Below are 20,131 nucleotides of genomic sequence, written 5' to 3'. Positions count from 1 at the left end.
CTGGTCCTGCCCAGAACCACACCGGAAATTGAGCCAGGGGATCACCGATCAGATTTGGATCGCCACCGCCGCCGCTGCTGCTGCTGCATCCGAGTGGTGACTTCCCAGTTGATCTGCCCTTGACTTAGACTGCTTCCGTTAGCGCCCACTCTCTTATTCGATCGCTTGTTTGCACAGCCGCTAACATCTTTGCACAGCTCATTCTGACACCACCGGTGACCCAGTCACCCGGTGTGTGTGCTAAGCAGGGTCGAGCCGAGATAACGCTTGGATAGGCCGAGATAACGCTTGCGGTGCCACGTTGTGTGGGCAGCAGAACAAATCCATCGTTGACGTTCCCACGTCTGCGCTTCCACGCTTTGGATCCCCACGACCTGCATGGTGTGTGGAGGCCCTCATCCAGCAGTGGATCAACACGAGGGCTCTGCGTGTACTATCTGACACCGTAGCAGGGCCTGGTATTTACAAACGACGCCATGGGGCGTCACGCATGAACCCTGCAGCGAGTGGTGCCAGGGTCGTTGCGGCGTTGCTAACGCGGCGTCCTCTCTGCCCAACGCGACGCTGTCTCCAGGCGATGGAGAGCGCTGGCCCGGGAGGGTCATGCGGGACCGGTCGGACATCCGCCACGGATTCGGAGACCGACATGGAGGAGGGGAAGCCTGCGAGCCGCGTTCTGCTGCCACCGTAAGAGACGCCGTGGTACCGGTCACCGTGACCCGAGCGATGATACCGTTTTGGCTCATGAGCCGCATTGGTAACACAAGCTGCGCCGCTAAGCCAACGGAAACTTGGCGATCGGTGAAGGACAGCGGGCTCGTAGCAACTCGGCACGATTCGTGCAAATTATAATTCTACGGTCACGGGATTACAGCACAGGTCCCAGAACCTGATGGTCACCACAATAACATACAAGCATCACTTAGGCTGTGTTCTGGTTTCTAACATTCCTGCGAAGTTGTCCAGAGGATCGTTGGCGCTCGCCTTGTATACCCATGCTTTGACGATTCCCTGCTGACCACGCAGCTGCAGCAGCAGGCTTCCATCTATTCTTGCACACTGAGTCAAGAGGAAGCTGGATTAATATTTGCCAACGCGTGTTTTTCTGCCCCGCTTGCTGGCGGGGGTGGTCGCGGTGTATTTGTATTCGTGCGTGACGTCGTCGCCTTGCTGTTGACGATTGCTAGGGAAGAGGAGGAAGAGAAGAAGAAGATGAACACAAGTCAAGGAGAGGAGCTCGCTGACATGGTGAACACGACGACTCTGTCCTCGGTCAGTATGGCGACAAACACCACAACAACACCGAGGGAGCGCGGGGGGACAGACCCTACGAGGGAAATAGCCACCCCTCGTGAGTGTTTGTCCGACGTTCCGTAACCACACGTACACACACCTGTGTACACATAAGTACACGTACCGACACTTTTTTACACATTAATCATTCAAGATATTTTGCTCAACAACGATTACAACAACCGCCGTTCGACACCAAGTGACGGTGACGTCACCACAGCGCCAGCTCAAGTTTTGCAGCAGAGGTCTCGCCAACATCCGTCTGGCGACATTACCTTTTCATCAGCTGCGTAGCGCTGTGTGGAAGCTACCTGGCTGTGTCGCTCCATATGAAGCGCCGTGACTTCCCGGCCATAGTTATGCCCTCCTTTCTCTATTTTTCCCAACACACACACACACGTGAAGTCGTGTGGTACTCGCAAGATGTAGCGATACACGGTGCGTGTCCACACACGGGCGCCTGAGTAGGTTAGGATAGACTTGGATATCTGGCTCCGGGGAAGGGTAAATGGACACGCAAGGGAATGGGCATCATGAAACATTTTGAGTAAAACTTAATTTTGTATTCTTGGTTCTTTTGGTAAAGTCACGTAGAAGGGAAACAAATAAAATAATAAAAATATAAAACAATAAAATTATCACGATGTTTCAACTGCAACACAAGCAATCATCATCAGGTGTGAAAACCACAGCAAGAAATTTTGAAAAAAGTGGCGTTTTTTTAACGTTAACACCACGGAGAGCGATTTGACAGTTATTCAGTTGGACGAGTCCATCTATGTTTGGAAAAGAGGAGGGTTAAGAAATAATTAACACAAAATTAAACCAGTTTATTTGACGCTACGATACAATACTAATCATAATAAACACGGTCCGCCGCAGATCGGTGACATCTCTTGTTGTCACTGTTAGTTGCCACGGTGACAAGATGTTAACTACCTCGCTAGGTACACAGGAGGTTGTGGATTCGACCCTGACACCTGTATTTTTGGAGTTTGCGTGTTCTCCCCATGGTCGCGAGGATTTTTCTCCGGGTCTTCGGGTTTTTCCCTCCACATTTAGAAACAACATCACGCGTTTAGAGCAGTGGTTCTTAACCTTTACTGCAGCCTTGCACCCCCTTTGGTTCTCAATCGTTAAACAACTTATAATGTTACTTTGTTTCATCAAACATAGGTTTGATGAAACAAAGTAGTTGTCTTACGTGACCATTTTTAATATATAATTTCGATTATTTACATTCTAAAAACATTGAGATGTCTTGCACCCCTGTTTAGGGCATCTCGCACCCTCAGAGAGTGCGTGCACCTCCGGTTAAGAACCACTGGTTTAGAATATTTGTCCACTATAAATTTCCACGTTATAAGCCAGTTCGTTGAGCTATCATTTGTGGCCAAGCCACTTCTGATAAAAAGCTTTTTAGTTCAGTGGTGCCTTACCTGGTAAAATAGTAGTAGTTGCCACGGTTGCTGTCTGTTGTTCCTTACTCGCTCGTCTAAGTACTCATCGGCGCTGCTCAGTTGCTCCATAGCTCGCTTGCTCTGCACCCGTAGTACCCTCCTGCCAGTCCCACGAGTACTGTTCCTTCACCCGCTGAGCCACAGAGCCTCCCCCGGCCTTCGCTCAAACACATATATATATGTGTGTCAACACATATATATGTGTGTCAGACATCCATGAAGACGTGACCAAAAGTGAAACGAGACCCCCCCCTCCCTTGCCTTCTTCGTGAGAGAGAGAACCTGACTCAGGATCAGGAATTGCGACGGTGGGTTTTGTTTTTATTTTATTTTTATTTGTCGTGTCGCACAGCTGACGGCCAGTCGCGCCCCGCCGCCCCGCAACCGCCGCAAGCCGAGCCGTGGCGCGACGCAAAAACGTAGCCCGCCGCCGCTGCCGCCCCGCGGCACGGCTCCAGGGACCCCGGTGAGGCATCGGCCGCTCTTAACGCTGGCGGCAGACGACCAATGGCGTTATAGAAATCGGGCGCCGTTGCCGGAGAAGTCAAGAGGGGGGAGAGAGGGGTTCCGCGTCGCGACGAAAGTGTAGCCGTCGGCGTGACAGATTTCGGCGTACACCCCAATCAGGGACCTGGGTGTTGGCTCGCTGATAAGCACTCATTAAGGGGAAATGTGGCCGTGTCTGCATTGCAGCTTAGGGTACTGTGTCGCATGCTTTCGGCAGGCGAGAGATTGAGCTGTGTTTGTCGCAAAGCAGATCTAGTGTTTTCCACATTCTAGTGGTTATAATGAGTCATACGTTTGTGGCCATTGATAAGCTGATGATGCTGTTTGGCCAAAATAAAGTAACTTGCCGCTCAAATGACCACGGGCCGATTCTCATCTCCTCTTTACAGTCCTGACCCTCGGAATTCCACATTCGTATGGCATGAACAAGTATGTCTACAGGAAAAGCACTCTTTTCCTTCCTACAAAGTGTTACTTCATTGACCCCGGAGAGGTGAAGGGCTGAGTCGACCAAAAAGGCCAAAGTCTATTTCCAGACCCTTTGAAATCTGGTTTTGAAATCAGGTCATTTATTCAGAGTCTAGAATTCATAAAAGGTTCAAGTGGAATGTCCCATCATTGTTACTTGTATCTGGCACGCACATGGGGAGCGGTAGTGGAGCGGTTAACACGCTGCACTACGAACCAAGCGACCAGAGTTTGATTTCTGCTCACGGCCAACCCCAGTGACGATTATCTGAACCGGTTCTAGGCCTCCCCTGAGTCGACTTGGCCTCAAATGAGTACCTGGTACGGTTTGTAAAACATCACCACTGGGGAGGCAAAGGCAGCCGGGCATGGTGCTGGTCACCCACCCCCTTGTGTGCTGTGCCGGCCTTCATAGGTCCTCGCTAACAGCACTTGCCCCAACAGTCTGTTAAGGATTTCCATGGGATCTTTGTTTTGCACCGCAGCCTCCCACTGGCTGGAGTTGCATTGATTCCTGCCGCACATCCACTGCTTCCCCGCCTCCGTGCATCAATAGTCTAACCGGACAAGCGACCGACGAGACGTTATGAAACTCCCTGTACTGCTATTGAGTCTCCTCGTTAATGTAGATCAACCGATGTAATTCTACATTGAGGCGGTTGTGCCAGGTTATTGCGTTAGGAGTAGCGGAGTGGGGAATCGTTGCGGTGATGCCTCTGTGTTTGTGAATCGGCCATCGAGTCGTTATGTATTCCATCGTCTGTTCTGGGTGACCACAGTCGCATCCACCAAGTAACTGCATCTGCTGCTGTCATGGTTTGTGCAGATGCAATTTAGGGGTTGTGGCCATAAGCTTTGTATAAGATCAAAGCCAGGGATCTTCTGCGTCGATTCTTTCACGAGAAGTTTGTTTGTGACTTGTTGTGAGCTCCCTTTGGCTTTCCAAGTATCACGAGGGTTGAAGTTGCTTTTGAAATAGCAGGACGATTATAAAAATAGGCTTCCTTTCGGGTTGGTGTTTCTCTATCACACCTGGGAGTTGGCAGAATTGTTGAGGTTGCCGCTGTTTTTCGAAGAATGTTTTCTTTAGCACGCATCTCTGACGTTCTTGTGCAACGCGCAACCTTAACTGTGCGCCCCCCATTCTTGGGAGTTGTGCGGTTGGGGCAAAGCGGTTGCGTGAGCAGAGCAATCAAAACGCGCTCGTCTCTGCATTGAGCTCCCCTGCTCAGCGATTGTCGCAGCCGGCGGTTGGAAACGTGCGGCAAAAGCGGCGTGTTGTGCCAGCGGTGTGTTGCGCCAGCAGCAGCCGGCCACGTCACCCTCCCCCACCATAGGAGCGCTTCTTCTGACTTGGCCCGCACAACTGCGTTGGAAGCAATCGGCTCTTTACTGGAAAGTTAAACGATTTTACAAGCTGCGTGTGAGCTCTGTGAGCGAGCTGTAAGGGACCGGCACCGGCCGTGTTGACACAGCCGGGCGGCAGTAGTGGCGACGCACGTGGCCTGTAATCCAGCACTTGGGAGGCAGCGAGGGTTGGTGGGTCACCGTACAAGTGTTGTGAAACTCTCTTGCCGTGTGCATCGAGGAGGTGCATGTATGCTGGCTCGCCAGGAGAAGGCGGTACGGCAAAATGCGGACGATATCATCTGTTCCACCTGTTTGGGATCGAGTTTTGCCCCCTTGTACATATGGGTTTTCTCCAGGTGCTCTCTTCCTCCCACACATATAATCACTTAGTTAAACATATATTAATATACACGTATAATCACTCAGTTAAAAATATCTTAATATACACGTATAATCACTCGGTTAAAAATATCTTAATATACACGTATAATCACTCAGTTAAAAATATCTTAATATATACGCGCATCTCCGTGTGTCGCGGATTATGTAGCACCGTGTATTGCAGTTTCATAAATGCCGCTGCTCGATAAAAACTAAATCATTTTTATTATCAAGTCCATGAAAAGGCTTCCTTTCGTTCACACTCAGGCAAGGTGGGGTTGGGAACTGCTCTCGTTATGAATGGGTCCAGGTTTAAGCAATACAATGGCACCTAAATCGGTGCTACAATGGTAAATTAATTGTGCAAGAATCCGTTTTAAAATGACAAAATAATTCATATTCAGGTGAGTAAGTGAGTAGGTAGGTGATGAAGCAAAAAATGGAACCAGTTTAATTTCCCCCAAAATAACAACAACGTTCTGCTTCCCGTCATTCGGTGCAATGTCTTGACCGCCGATTTCCAGATGCATTTTGTTGAAGCAGAGAAACCCGTGGCCGGTTTTTGTTAACGGTGGGGGGAGGGCGTCTCATCAGCAGGGCGCCGCGTCACCTAACGCTGCCGCTGGGTTGCGCTGGCGATAGGGCCGGGGGTTCTCAACGATGGCCACGGTGGCCGCGTGGACCGCGACCGGCGCGACCGGATGCTGGTTCCACGTCTCACTGCCCCCCCAAACCCCTTCCCGCACTCCTCGCGTAGTGGAAGGAGGAAAACAACAACGAGGTGGTGCCCATGGAGCAAGAGCTGTCATCGGCGTCTCCCCAACGGGGCCTCGGGGGGCCCTCGCAGACGGCCGTGGGCGGCACCGCGCGCAGGACCGACGTTCCGCTGCTGGACCTGGCCGGCATCGCGCCAGACACGGAGTGGGGAGGTACGTACGCCGGCGTGTTTTATTTGTGCGCCGGGCGCGGTGGGCGCACAAGGAACTCCCGACACACTACTTAGCCCGTGGGCTTGGGCCTGCATGAGACAGTAAAGCTCACAAGCAGGCTGCTGAACTGCTTGCTAGGGTTTTGATTGCGGTCCTCCTCGTATGTGCCCGTGTCTCCCACTGCTCGCGTTCCCTCCCACACGCACACATCCTGACGTATTAAAAGCGTCACCTGTCCGTCCGCCTGTCACGCACCTAGAGGCGCGTTCACCAATGACTAATGCTGATTGGCAGAATCATAATCTTTATTTAGACTGGAGGAATCCAATGAGCTCTGAAGCTCTTTTTCACATATGTCCAGTATGGGCAGGTCAGCAAGCATGGATAATGATCTCTGTACGATCTACGACGCGTTGAGCACCAAACCCCACGTCTACACGCGTGTGCCGCCCCCCGTCGCCTCGTGCCGGCAGAGCCGGTGCGGTTGTTCCGGGATTGGCGCTCGGAGTCGAGCGAGCCGCACCTTTCCCCCCGGCCCGGCCGCCTCATCCGCCGCCTCCTGGCGGACGAAGCGGACCCGCTGCTGTCGCCACGCTGCTCCAGCTTCAGCCACTCGCAGCGCTACCACACGGACCCCGAGGCGCCGCCGTCGCCACCCAACCTGCCCAGCTTCATGAGGTGAGGGGTGGGGTGGGTCGCCAGGGCACATGTAGTTATGTATGTACGTTCAATTTCGCACCGTACTAAACACAAAAAGCAGTTAGAAAGAAATTAGTTTTCAGCGGCTTCCTAACATCGGAAAAGAAGAGTGTTCTAGATGGCCACAAAAGCGCAGATGGGACGTGTAAGGAATGCTCTTTACAGTTTATGTGGAGCGACAGATATAGGGAGGCGATGGTAAATCCCTGGGGTCACCTGCGGCTCTTTGGCTTCCCCCCTTGCAGCTCTTTGGCTGTCCCCTTGTGGGCCAGCGTTTAATTTTTTTAAAATGACTTACATTTTGAACACAATTTAACGTAAAGATAATTGATTTAATATGGCAAAGAATGGGTCACTATGAAATGTCTTGGTGACAATATCGGAAAGGTGCGGCGTGTGCGCAGTGTAGGCGCCCAACCACACGCCACGGGATGGCGGGCTCCTGCCCCGGGGGCCTGCGGTGTGGGTCTTGGAAGTGGCCCACCGAGCCATGGTCCGCTGAGAGATACGGCTCGCCAAGACATTGACAGACAGAGATTTGGGTAGATGAGAGCTCTGTAGACTAGATAAAAGAGATTTGTGAGATGAAAGGGAGATAAACAAGAGGGAGGTGAGACCAGTCGACAAGGTGCAGGTTAGCGGTCACGTGTACGGACGTTGTGACATCACGATGACACATGACGCGGTACGTGTTCAGTGCTGGTCGTGACGCGCCCAGTCCTGCCACACGGCGTGGCCTGGTGAAACATGCGCTCACCTGGGCCTCAACGACTTCTCGGGTGACAAGGGGTGTGGCCTTCTCCTCCTCGGCAGGCCCAGGTCATCGTCGCTGGGCTCCCGCGAGGAGGAGCACGACAAGGAGGAGGTGACATCATCGCAGCTTTCGAAGCGAATCCAGAGCCTGAAGAAGAAGATCCGGCGCTTCGAGGAACGCTTCCAGGAGGAGCACCGCTATCGGGTAGGTCCCGCGCCTCTCCCCGCGCTTCTCCCCGTGCCTCTCGCCATGCCACACAACTCCGCGATATAGGCAGGGCCGCCCAGAGGCTCCCCAGAGGTTCAGAGCAGAACACAACATGGTGCCTCTTTGCAAAATTCCGACAAATACCGGACCATTGCGAGGACCTTTTTTTGTGTTAGGCCTCGGGCAAAGAACTACATTTTCCCCCGCCCCCTCGAAGCGGTCCTGGTGATGGGCGACAGAAACTGAGCCGGCACGGCTGACATCCTGGTTTTGGCTCCTTGGTTCAGCCACCGGTAGTTAAACCAGGTTCTCAAGTGAAGCGAGTGGCTGACCTAAGCCCCGTCATCAATGGACTGCACGAATAAAACACCCGTCATTATGTTTTGGTTTTGACTTAATTTGGCAAACGTTTAGAGACTGAAAAAAGTGTAGTTTTCTTTAGAAATCTACACGGCGTTGTAAACCAATGCACGTGCAAGAGGCTGACGTGCCACGCGGGGAGCCCTCGTTCAGTGAAGCAGGGAATGTTAGCGAGTGGCGCCTCCTGTTGTGATCGCGTTGTGCCACGTGTTGTTTGGCGTGACGAACAACATGTGGCACAACCCATGAATGCAGCGGAGGGCTACGCAGCAGAACTGTGAAAACCTACACAGTCATCTTCGCGAATACTAGAAGAGGTGGCGGTGATGATGATGGACAACACCCCCCTTGGTGTTGTGTGCTTGTGTGTGATGCAGCCAAGTCACAGTGATAAAGTCACCAACCCGGAAGTTCTCAAGTGGATGAACGACCTTGCTCGCTCGCGCAAGCAGCTCAGAGGTGACGTCTCCACTCGACGCGTCACCGCCTGCAGATTTATCCTTTGCTTAGAGTCAAGCTGAGTGCAAAGTCATGCTTAGAACGAGTTCACGCTGTGTCTGAGTCACACTCTGTGCGAGTCATGCTTAGTATGAGTCACACTGTATGCGAGTCATACTGGGTGAATCACTCTGCCTTCGCCACACTCCTGTGACAAATGATGCTGCCACAGTAGTGGTGTAATGGTCGGCACAGCGGACTTCCAATACAGAGGTCGCCGGTTCAATTCTATCGAACGACAGGCCGCGTGTGGTGGGATAAAGTGTCGGAACTTCCACCTCTTCCAAGACTTCTGGCCGGTGTGGAAGAGTTAGCCATAAACTGCCCTCTTAAAGAGAAGTTTATATAGAGCTCCCTATAGCAGATGATCTTCTTACCAGCAGCGCTGTGAGCCAGTGGTTGCAGGGCTGTGCCTTGTTAATAGCAAGGGTGTGCCTGTCGTGCGTGTTTCGCGTGCGCTCCAGCTGGAATGCGAATGGGCGGTGTGGACTGTGGGGAGTGGAGTGTCAACACCGGCGAGGAGATGACAGAGGCTTTGGGATCGTGGTTCCTCCTGCAGTACTGCTTACAGACACACACAGAGGTCACCGCAGTCAGCTTAGAATCCCAGATGTGAAGATTACACCAATCGCAGCAGTGAGATGAACACGAGCGATTGCGTTCACCTCGGTTAACTCTCATGAGCGCATTGAGTGCACAGACAAGCATGGGGGATTTACATGTTTGGCCCGAATACGATGACTCATCGCTCAATACGATGAGTCATTGCTCATCGTATCGAGTATTAGAGACGAGGAAGTGACTCGGGCAGCACGAGCCACAGGAAGGGACAGTGGCCGGTTGTCAAGACTATTGGTGGAGCAAAAGCTGCAAGGAGGCAACACGGATGCAATTGCGCCCTTCCCCCATGGAAATGGAGCTTGTGCGCAGGAGCTAGATTTGGATCCTTGCATCACGAGACCGACTTTGGGATGACTTCGTCCAGCAGTGGATAGATCATGTCCGACGATGGTGACGATGATGATGACGGCTAACCAACGTAAACCTGCTTGTGTTGCTTTGTAAACACAGAGCTCAGGCTAAAGCAGTCGCAGGAGGAGACGCTGAGTGGCAGGGATGCCCTGACGCGACAGCGCAGCAACACCCTCCCGCGGAGCTTTGGCTCCAGCCGGCCCTGCGAGCTGAGCCTCCTCCCGGAGTTCCCTACGGTTGAGCTGCCCTCGGCAGAGATCCCCTCGACGGAGGTGCCCTCGGCAGAGGCAGACACGCCGGAGGGGACGGTGCGGGCGGACAGCTCCCCCGCCGGGTCCCCCAAAGCCTCGCGGCGAGGCACGGAGCAGCCCAAGCTTGCCCACAGGCCCACGGCGGAGAAGCCCAGGGCAGAGAGGCCCACGGTGGAGCAGACGATGGAGGCGATCGAGCTCCGTCTGAAGGAGAAGAGGCAGCAAGCAGCACGACCGGACAGTCCCAAGGTTAGCGGCTGGCCCCGAATACATGGCTTGCACTGCGACACAGAGTGCGTGTGTGTGTGTGTGTGCGTTACGCAGTGTGGGGGCTAGTGTCGACTCTGTACCTTAGGCGGTGTGCAAAAATCCGTACTGGGGAGTTAAAGGCGGCCGGGCGTGGTGTTGACCACCCACTCCCTCGTGTAAAGTTCAGGCCTTCATAGGTGCTCGCTAACAGCACTTGCCCCAACGGTCTGTTGAAACCTATACGTTGGATCTTTGTCTTTGGGGGCTAATGCTGATGGTGAGCGCCTATTAAGGCTGGCTTAAAAGGTCATGGAGTGGTGTGGCCATCAGCATGCATACCTGCCTTAGGGCATTTCCACTAATTAGTAAAAACCCCAGTCAAAATATCAAAATCGTCCCAGCAATGCCTATGGGGGGGGGTCATACTGAAGGCCTTCATTCATCTGTATGTTCACAATATCTGGCTTTATCTATTGGACATGTTTGCCAGTATCAAGATTATAAAAAATATAATGCTGGCAAAAGGTCCCATAGATCTAAGTGCTCACCCCGAGTTATTAATGCTTTGATATTTGCATCCCCATTGTACTTGTTTGCCTTTTGCCATTCTCTGGTCTAACACTGGTGAAACAAGGCTATAATAAAGTCTATCTCTAGTGTAGGCCAAGTAGTTTCAAAGACGGTACATATATTCTTGGAGTATGTTTGTTTGCATATTTTACCACAAGCGTGTGTGGTTAATGCAGAGTTGATGTCTTGCAAAAGGTGTGTTTTTGCCAGAAAGGATAAACCCTCTTCTTTTTTCATCATATCTGGCTTTATTACAGATACAGTCAAAGCTTTAACGCACACATGAGACTGCTTCCGATATCACTATGCGAGCGCGGTGCACCCACTGACACCGCAACCCCAGAGCAGATGCGTGCTGCGCAGCGGGCAGCCGTGCCCGTCGATCCAGCTGACGCTCGCGCGGGCTTAGCGGGGCTCTCCCTCTCGGGGCCGGGAGGACGTTCCGTAGCGACGCGCGCTTTGCATGTTGCCTCTCGCAGGAGATGACGAGGGAACAGATCGCAGCCGAGAAGGTGGCCATCCAGAAGAGCCTGCTGTACTTCGAGAGCATTCATGGCCGACCGGTAACTACCTCCTCCCGCCTTTCGTTCGCACCCAGCTTGCCCGCCTCACGCCCGCCTGCTCCACGCAAAGGCAATGGGGTACTACGTTGGCGAGCTGTTATCCTCCTTGCCGGGTATACAAGAAGTCGTGGGTTCGATCAGGACCCTGACGCTTGCTGTCTATTTTGGAGTTCGCATGTCTCTCCCCGTGGTCGCATGTATTTTTCTCCGCGTCCTCTGGTTCTTCCCTCCACATGTGAAAACATGCAATAAATGTCCACGTGATTAGCCACTTCATTGAGCTATAATTTGTGGCCAGGTCGCTTCTGAAAAAGAGTTCAATAGCTCAATGGGCCTTACCTGGTTGATTAAAAAATACTGTAATTTTCATCATTCATAGTTTAATGAGACTCGAGCGCCAGTAAATCAAAGATGCGATTCAGAGGCGCTCCGCAATTATCATTGCCAAGTTGATTGCAACCCCGGCGGAGTTTCTTAACCAGCAACTGCCTCCGGGTTCATCCAGCAGAGGATAATTATGCCGCTGTGAGTGGAATTGTCGATTTCCCCTCAACGTCTTGGTGATGCGGTGGCGTTTAGATGCCACGTTCAGCAAAGCGGGGATGCGGCTCTCCACCTGTTCATGAACTCCGCTGCTGAGTGTGAATTGGTGTAGGCTTAATTCCCAAAGAAGGCAAGAGGCATTCCATCCCATCCCCCCATGCTGTTGCTAACTATTTGGAGAGCACAACTTGACTCAAACTTGCCTGGCCAGTCCACTTTCCTGCCCGATAAATTACCTTAAGATTGTGCAGCCACACACACACGATAGTCCATTGACAGAACCATTCCAATAATCGCCTCAAGTGTGCTTGCAGGCCAGGCCATCGCGCAACCTTGCGGGTTTGTTATTTGGTGTGCGGTGGAGTAACACGTATTCTGTCCGCCTGCCTGTGTGTGCGTGCGCCACTCCAGACGACGCGCCAGGAGAAGCACAAGGTGAAGCCACTGTACGACCGCTACCGCTCCGTCAAGACGCTGCTGGTGCGAGCGCGCGCCATCCCCATCATCGTAAGCGCTCCACCGCTCGCCGCCACCTCCTCGGTTTGCCGCGTTCGCTCTGCACCACGTCCCTGCCGGCTGTACCTAACGAGCGAACAAACGAACGAACCGTGCGCCACAGGAGGAGGAGGAGGGCACGGATGAGGAGGACGACGGCAAGGCGGTTCGCGCGGCGCGCCCGGCCCCGGCGCGGGAGCCGCCGTCGCCGGCGGCACCCACGGCGGCGGCTCCAGTGACGACGGCGACGCCACCGCCGTTTGCGCCGCGCCGCCTTCTGCCGGAGGACGAGGAGCAGGACACGGACGGCTTCGTTTCCCCGCTGGAGGAGAGCTGCGGCAGCAGCTGCAAGCTGGCGCGCGTGCGGCCCGACCCGTCGCTCTCCACGCTGCACGCCGCCTCGCGGTACGTGCCGTGCGCACGCAGCAGGGGAACGCTCGCTTGCGTGCCGCATGTGGGGGCGGTCGCTGAACTCGCCATCGTGTGGTGGTGGCCGTGTGAGGCCGTGCTGCTGTATCTGTGCGACTTCTGGACCTGAGTGTCCGTGCGCGTGCGGAGAGCGGTAGTGCAGCGGGTTAACACGCTGCGCTACGAATCCGGCGACCAGAGTCCGATTTCCGCTCATGGTCAACACCGGTGACAATTATATGAACCGGTCGTGGGCCTCCCCTAGTTCGGCTCGGCCTCAAATGAGTACCTGGCACAATGTGTAAACACAGCCACTCTGTAGACAAATGTTGCCGAGCATGATGCCGGCCACCCGCCCCCTCGTGTGCCATGCCGGCCTTGCATAGGCGCTCCTCGCTAACGGTCTGTTGAGGCTATAGATGGGGGGGGATCTTTGTATTTTTTGTGTGCGCAGGGAGGAGTTGATGGAGCACCTCCGCACCACGCGCTCGGACAAGCGCCGCCTGCGCAAGCTGCTGCGCGACTTTGAGGACTCGTTCTACCGGCACACCGGCCGGTACGGGCAGCAGGCCTCGTCGCAGGCCCCACTCAAGTCCAAGTATGTCCCTGCACGCGGCCGTGCTCGGGCAAACGCCCTCATCTTGTGGACATTCCACATTCCTATGTCGGGAGATCCCTTACGGTAAAGTAAGAGGCACTATGTATGTCGAACTTCTTTCGCACCGTACGTAGCCAACCCCACTAATCGAAGGTGCGAGGGAAGGACAACAAATGAAATGCAAATTGCTGTTTTAAAGAAATTAGTTGTCAGTCTAGATTATTTAAAAGTGCAAAGCTCCAGTGGCTTCCTAATATCGGAAGGAGGAGTGTTCCAGGCGGCCGCAGAAGCGCGTCTGAAACCGCACGATGCAGTGACCGTCATTGTTCGATGGCTATAGCCAAAATCCGCTGCTGCGAGGATGACCGGATGGCAAGTTTCTTGCAGTGGACGCCAGATGCAATTTGTGGATACTGACAGTGCGTTGCTCATTACTACCGGAAACAGAGATGGCCTGGCTTGGATGGTGCCGGCCGCACCGTCTGTCGTGCATCATGCAGCCTTAACAGACGCTCGCTGACAGCACAGCAACCGAGGTTCTCGATCAAAGCCCCCAGTTTATGCTCCCTTCCCCCTCATGGGAGGTCACTCATTCATCTCTCGACCTCTACCGCCCCCCCACAGTCAATGATAGAGATGCACCTCCACAAGCGATATGTTGGGAAATGTTCATTTTCCGTCCGATCGTTGGAGACGATGCGTGAACGCGTCTGTCGACAACGGGACGAATCGCCACACATCTCTGTCAGCCGCTTGAGGACGGCGTGAGCGGCGCGGGCGCGGCATTCACCGGGGTGGGTGGAACTGAACGCTTGCGGTGCCGCGGTCCCCACGCTGCGTGCAGGAACGTGGCAAAGGAGGACCGCTCGACGCTCGCGGAGCAGTACACCGAGTACAAGCACGCCAAGGCGAAGCTGCGCCTGCTCGAGGCTCTCATCGGCAAGCAGGGCACGAGCGCCGTCACCGTCTAACCACGCTTCGGCCGTGACGAGTGCGGTCCCGCCAACTCGCCTGGCCGGCGACAACCATCTGGCGGCGGCGGCGGCGGCAATGGCGCACTCCTCTCCGGGACCCGTTATGCGTCGAGTTGTGTTCTTGCCATCGACCGCGCAGTGTCTGTATGCGCGTATGGGCGCGTGTGCGCGCGTCTGAGCTCTACCCACCCCTCGGCCAACGACAGCAACACCACGCAAACAACACATGCGCTCGAGTCAATCGTTACCATCTCCTCCTTTCTTTCCCCTAACTGGTTACCACCAGAAAGAGCCGCTTATAAAATCCTCTGCGGCAGGCTCGGTCTTTCGCCCGTCGCTCTCCGTCTCGTGCCTCCTCACTCCCTCACTCTTGTGTACGACAGGGAGTGACTTTCATCACAGGTTGGGCTGACCGGCATTTTCTCCCGCCCGATTCACATTCCTTTACGTTTTCCGGCCCTTCCTTTCCCTGCACCCCAAAACCCCTATCCCGTGTGAACCACGCACGGCGGGTGAGAGTTTTAACCGTCGAGAGAAAACGTTCATGGTCGACAATGCAAATTCATCCATCGGATCTCCACTCAGATTTTTGGGTGGATTCCTTGTTTTAAGAAAATACATAAATTATAAAAAAAAAACACCAAGTGTTGAAGCTAAGTCACTTGACCTAATGCAGTTGCACACCGTGACACCGCTGGTGAACGCCAGCGGCGGGGCAGTGCATGACCCGCAGTCTGCTGCTGCCACTGTAACACGAAGCGCGTCCTGGTGATTGCAGGGGGGAGAGGAGGCGGCGTCACGTGGGTCGCTCGGAGACGGAGTCCGCGTCGTGTTTGGTTTCCATGGCCGTGCAGCGTTTCGCGTGGCGCGGCAGTCCCTTCCTCCTTCATTCGCTATTCCCCCCCCGCGCAAACCCCTCCGTAGCTGAAACTTTACTTGTTATACAAGTTTTCTTTGGATTTCTTTAATCTCGTATTCTACAGCCGCGAGCCTCAGCGGAATTGGACGCCGTCAATCGGAATCCTCCCCGTTTTACAGAACACCCGCCCCACGGCCACCACCACGACCGCCACCGCCGGTGCCACCACCGCTACCACCGCCGCCCCGCCACACCGCCACCATCATCACCGCCACCATCGCCGTCACCACCACCGTCGTTGTCTCGTCCCGCTAGGGAGGGAGGCGCCGGCGAAGCGTCCGGAGCGGTGCCGCCCGGCGCACTTGCCAAACAGCATGCGCTTTTACGTCGTCTGTCGTGTCCAGTGGGTGAGCACGCTTTGTATTGTGGGGCAGCATCGTGGCCGTAAGTGGCCCGATCCTAACGCGTCGCTTCCTGTCGATGGACACGCGCGAAGACTGCTGGCGAATCATAGCAGTTACGAGTCAGTCACCGGCTTTTGAAGGAAAAGAAAAGTGATTGTTATTGATTCCATGTTAAGATAAACTTAAGCTATCCTGAACATTGTGAAGAAACTGATTAAAACTATGATTATTAATGTTATGCTAAAATAGTTTTAACATGATTAACACTAGCCGGCAAACATTGCTTTCAACACACAGTAGAACTATAAATAATAAATAAACTTTTTAAGGTGGTAGTTATTGTAAACTTTTTTTAAACGTTTGTTGGGCACTTTGACAATTCATTTATATCGACAAAAAGCGGAAACTTTTTTTCCCGATTAAATGGAGCAAAATCGACTCAAATTAATGCCTCGCTAAAGCGACAGCTGATGGCAATACTGACTCGGCCTGCATCGGACCGTAACGAGATTAGAGCCTTGTCTGGCATTGCGAACGAAACTAAATTGATGGCGTTAGAGGCCACGATTTGGAGCTCGGGCTGAGCGTTAGTGCCCGAGCAGAGCCCCCCCACCCCCCGCGTTTGTGCTGACCCCGCGTGTAGCCGTATCGCGTGTGTGTGTGTGTTAGCCGTGATTTGTGCCGTGTGTGCCCCTCGAGTGTCGCTGGCCGTCGGTGTTAGAGGGGCGCAGTGCGCCGCTGTCGGTACGAACTTAGCGGCGGGGAGATAGCCCCAAAGACAGGCGGATGCCCCCACCTCACCGCACGCCGCCCCCCTCCCCCCTCACCACTCAGAGCTGCGATGACGTGAGAGTAAAGTTCAACAAAATTGAGCCCCCACAGATTTTGTTCTGAACATGCGATCGTAACCAAAGCTGTTCCGGAACAAAAGTAGATGAGTTGAGTTCGTTCTGCTGACCGGACCATCAAGACGTCAGCAGGTGCACATTGGTGGCAGAGCGTTGGATGGCCTTCCTTCTGCGAGACACGGATTTGTTTGTCTCTGGCGAGCTCAGTCTGCACTGGAACGAGCATGGTCAGAACTATTTCCCGAGTTTGAACGCAGCTGAAGGGTCTGCACGCCGGGGGGCTGTGCGGTGACCCCAGTAACTGGGGCGAACGCCTCTCCCGGCGTCTCTCTGCCCTGGGTCTAGACGCGTCGCGTCCAAACGATCCCCGTGGCAATGCGAGGGTGGCTCGTGTGAGTGTCGTGGAAACGCGGATTAACCAGCACCACGTCCTTTCGACGTGCGTTGTGGTCACCTATTCGCAGCGGCTGGCATTCAAAATCGCCCCTTACTTACGAGTTCACCTCCCATCGTGCGTCGATGGGATAATTTGGAGAAAAAAAAACACAACCTCATTAGACCTCCTTTACCAGTACCAAAATGTAATAATAGGGTTTTTCCCCTTTTTTCTGGCAACAAAACTGAAACCGTTTTACAAGGATTCATGTCTGCATTAACCACAATACCTGCAGTCAAAATGCAAACAAAAACATACTATGATAATATATGCATTGTCCTTGAAACTGATTGGTCCACACCAAGGGACGGCTTTCTTTTGAGCCTCGACCCAATTGGTGCTCGACCAGATGACGACAGAAGGCGTCACACAGCTCAAAAACAATGCACTATCAAAGTAATGAGGGCTCGGGGTGAGCATCTACATCATTAGACCTCCTTTGCCAGTACCAAAATATAAGAATAGCGTTTTTCCCCCTTTTTTTCTGGCAACAAAACTGAAACCTTTTTACAAGGATTCATGTCTGCATTAACCACAATACCTGCAGTCAAAATGCAAACATTTGACTGCAGGTATTGTGGTTAAAGGTTTCAGTTTTGTTGCCAGAAAAAAAGGGGGAAAACCCTATTATTATATTTTGATACTGGCAAAGGAGGTCTAATGATGTAGATGCTCACCCCGAGCCCTCATTACTTTGATAGTGCATTGTCTTTGAGCTGTGTGACGCCTTCTGGCGTCATCTGGTCGAGCACCAATTGGGTCGAGGCTCAAAAGAAAGCCGTCCCTTGGTGTGGACCAATCAGTTTCAAGGACAATGCATATATTATCGTAGTATGTTTTTTGTTTGCATTTTGACTGCAGGTATTGTGGTTAATGCAGACATGAATCCTTGTAAAAAGGTTTCAGTTTTGTTGCCAGAAAAAAAGGGAAAACCCCTATTATAACACACAAACCTGTCTAGACTTTGGCATGAAGCGACACTCTTTTTTAAGCGAGGTGGCATCTCACCGACGCCCCTCCCCACACGAGGTCACACCCCCCCCCTCCCCACACGAGGTCACACCCCGTGCCCTCCCGTGTGCAGCGGCAGAAGTACCCAGCAGCGCGGTGGTGGCGGTGGTGGTTCCGCAAGACGTCGCGGCGAGTGCGCGAGGCTCTTGCAGCGGCATCCGACATCTGCTCTCGCTCCCCCGTCCCCCTCCACCCGTCCATCCCGAGCTCACTCCCAGAACCCCGCGGTTTCGACGGACGATGGCGAGCGCTCTTGCGGGGGGGGGGGGGGGGAGGCCGTGGTCGCGCGGGCTTGAGGTCGCCCCCGCGAGGGCCGAGTCGGCGCTCGGGCGGCCTTCGACCTCGAACCCCCCTCCCCTCCTCCGCCTGCCGCGTGACGGCCCCAACCGTGGACCTGGGTTCTCGGTAGCTGCCTCACCTGGCGAGACGGTTTCACCAAGCTCGCCAATTTCACTTATTTATTGAAACGGGAGTGTGGGTATTGTGTGCTCGTGCGCTACGCTCCAACCCCGGCCACTCAAGTTCGATTCCCTCTCTCGGCCACCACCAGTGACGATTATCCAAACCGGCCATGAGCCTCCCCTAGGTCGACTCCGCCTCAAATGAGTACCTGGTGCGGGTGTGTAAACGTCATTAGGGAGACAAAGGCGGCCGGGCGTGGTGCTGGCCACCCAATCCGTCGTGTGCCGTGTCGGCCTTCATAATAGGTGCTCGCTAACAGCACTTTCCCCAACAGTCTGTTTTGCTATTGGGGGGGAGGGTGAATCTTTGTGTTTTAAGTTCGTTAGCGACCAAACGGTCACCGAGTGGAGCGCGTGCTGTTGGGAGTTTGCTCGCAAGGCGAATTCAACGCCGTTAAGTCGAGTCGCGAGACAGCGGCACAGCGAGGGTGCCGCGCCCGTACGCCCGGGACGCGTCTGCGCATTGTGCCAAACGAGGGCTGCCCGAACCGACTGTGACACGGCGCGCTTGGCGTTGGCGCCGACGCTCGCTGTGCGCCGTGCTAGGGGAGCGCCCCTCGCCACCGCATGCGGACGTGTGGCCTCCCGAGCCGCGTGGCTTCCCTCGCGGCTCCTCCCCCCCCCCCTTTAACATCCCCCATGGAGCCACCTCGGCCACGACTCAAACTCGGAACCCTCTCCCCCACCACGCACGGGGCTGATAATGCCCTCGGCTCAAACAGCTGAGCAACTTGTTGCTTCTCTTGCCCGCTTGCGTAACGATGATGATAATAATTACGATGATGATAATTATACTCATCGTAACAGCAGGTGGGAGTGGAGATGCCGTCTCTGTCCATTGCTGAAGCTCGCCGCTGAGAATCCAGGTTCCTGCTGCTGCTGCTGCTGCCGCTGGCGTCGTCGTCTTTGCCGTGCGCGCCGCGTGTGCCGTTTACGAGCTCTGCGGAGCTCTCGTCGTCCTGAATGTTTCCCCTCCCGAGTATTATTACTATCGTCATCATCATCGATCGCTTGTTGTTATTGTCATTGCTGTTCTATTTTTTCTAAAATATATACAATGTGTTGATACTGACTTGTTGTGACAAAGTTAAGGTTGTTTTCGTAATGTATTCTCTTTTTTTATTTTCCTTCCCCCAAAGAATAACGAATAAACCCCCACCCCTGTCACTGTTTGGCAACGTGTGAGCAGCTGATGATGTCTGGGCGGCTGATGATGAGTGTGGTTGCTCGCTGCCATCCCCAGCGTGACTCTTCAGCTGACGTGAGCCACGTTGGGGCATTGGTGCTTATCTCTTGTTTACAACATTCAAAGCCAGTGGTCGAAATTCCACGTTCCTATGTCCGTGGGAAGGGGGGGTTGGAGGGGGAGTTGATCCATCAGACACCCACTGTTTATTTCCCCACAGTGGTACTCATTTTATCGACCCCGGAGGAAGGGATGATGGGCTGTATCAATCCCCCCAACCAGGATTTGAACTCACGACCTCCCCAATAGCGAGGAGCCGCTCGCTGCCCCAGGAGCCGCCGGCTGCCCCGCTGGGTCACCGGCTCGGGCAGGTTGTGACCACGACTCGCACACCAAG

At 53.9% G+C, this 20,131-nt stretch overlaps 1 protein-coding gene across 5 annotated transcripts in view; it reads left to right on the top strand.

Annotated features, from left to right (window-relative positions):
- Positions 1-19,720, top strand: part of LOC116950982 (protein FAM13A-like) — a 72,047-nt gene extending 52,327 nt beyond the window's left edge. For 4 of the 5 annotated variants that reach the window (XM_076073395.1, XM_076073396.1, XM_032969232.2 and 1 more), the window contains 13 exons: positions 575-687; positions 1,188-1,272; positions 3,106-3,219; positions 6,217-6,388; positions 6,862-7,066; positions 7,901-8,045; positions 8,786-8,867; positions 9,978-10,378; positions 11,428-11,511; positions 12,466-12,561; positions 12,674-12,954; positions 13,412-13,513; positions 14,400-19,720. In XM_076073395.1, coding sequence (XP_075929510.1) covers positions 575-687; positions 1,188-1,272; positions 3,106-3,219; positions 6,217-6,388; positions 6,862-7,066; positions 7,901-8,045; positions 8,786-8,867; positions 9,978-10,378; positions 11,428-11,511; positions 12,466-12,561; positions 12,674-12,954; positions 13,412-13,513; positions 14,400-14,526 — 2,007 coding nt within the window. In that variant the 3' untranslated portion in view covers positions 14,527-19,720. The remainder of the gene's footprint in view (positions 1-574; positions 688-1,187; positions 1,273-3,105; positions 3,220-6,216; positions 6,389-6,861; positions 7,067-7,900; positions 8,046-8,785; positions 8,868-9,977; positions 10,379-11,427; positions 11,512-12,465; positions 12,562-12,673; positions 12,955-13,411; positions 13,514-14,399) is intronic. The other variant, XM_076073398.1, reaches the window with a different exon arrangement.
- The last annotated feature ends 411 nt before the right edge of the window (positions 19,721-20,131 follow it).

Source organism: Petromyzon marinus, chromosome 41, assembly GCF_048934315.1.
Source record: "Petromyzon marinus isolate PM22_M1 ecotype Great Lakes invasive population chromosome 41, UKy_Petmar_22M1.pri1.0, whole genome shotgun sequence".
Classification (NCBI taxonomy): domain Eukaryota; kingdom Metazoa; phylum Chordata; class Hyperoartia; order Petromyzontiformes; family Petromyzontidae; genus Petromyzon; species Petromyzon marinus.
This window is presented reverse-complemented; position numbering and strand designations above follow the sequence as displayed.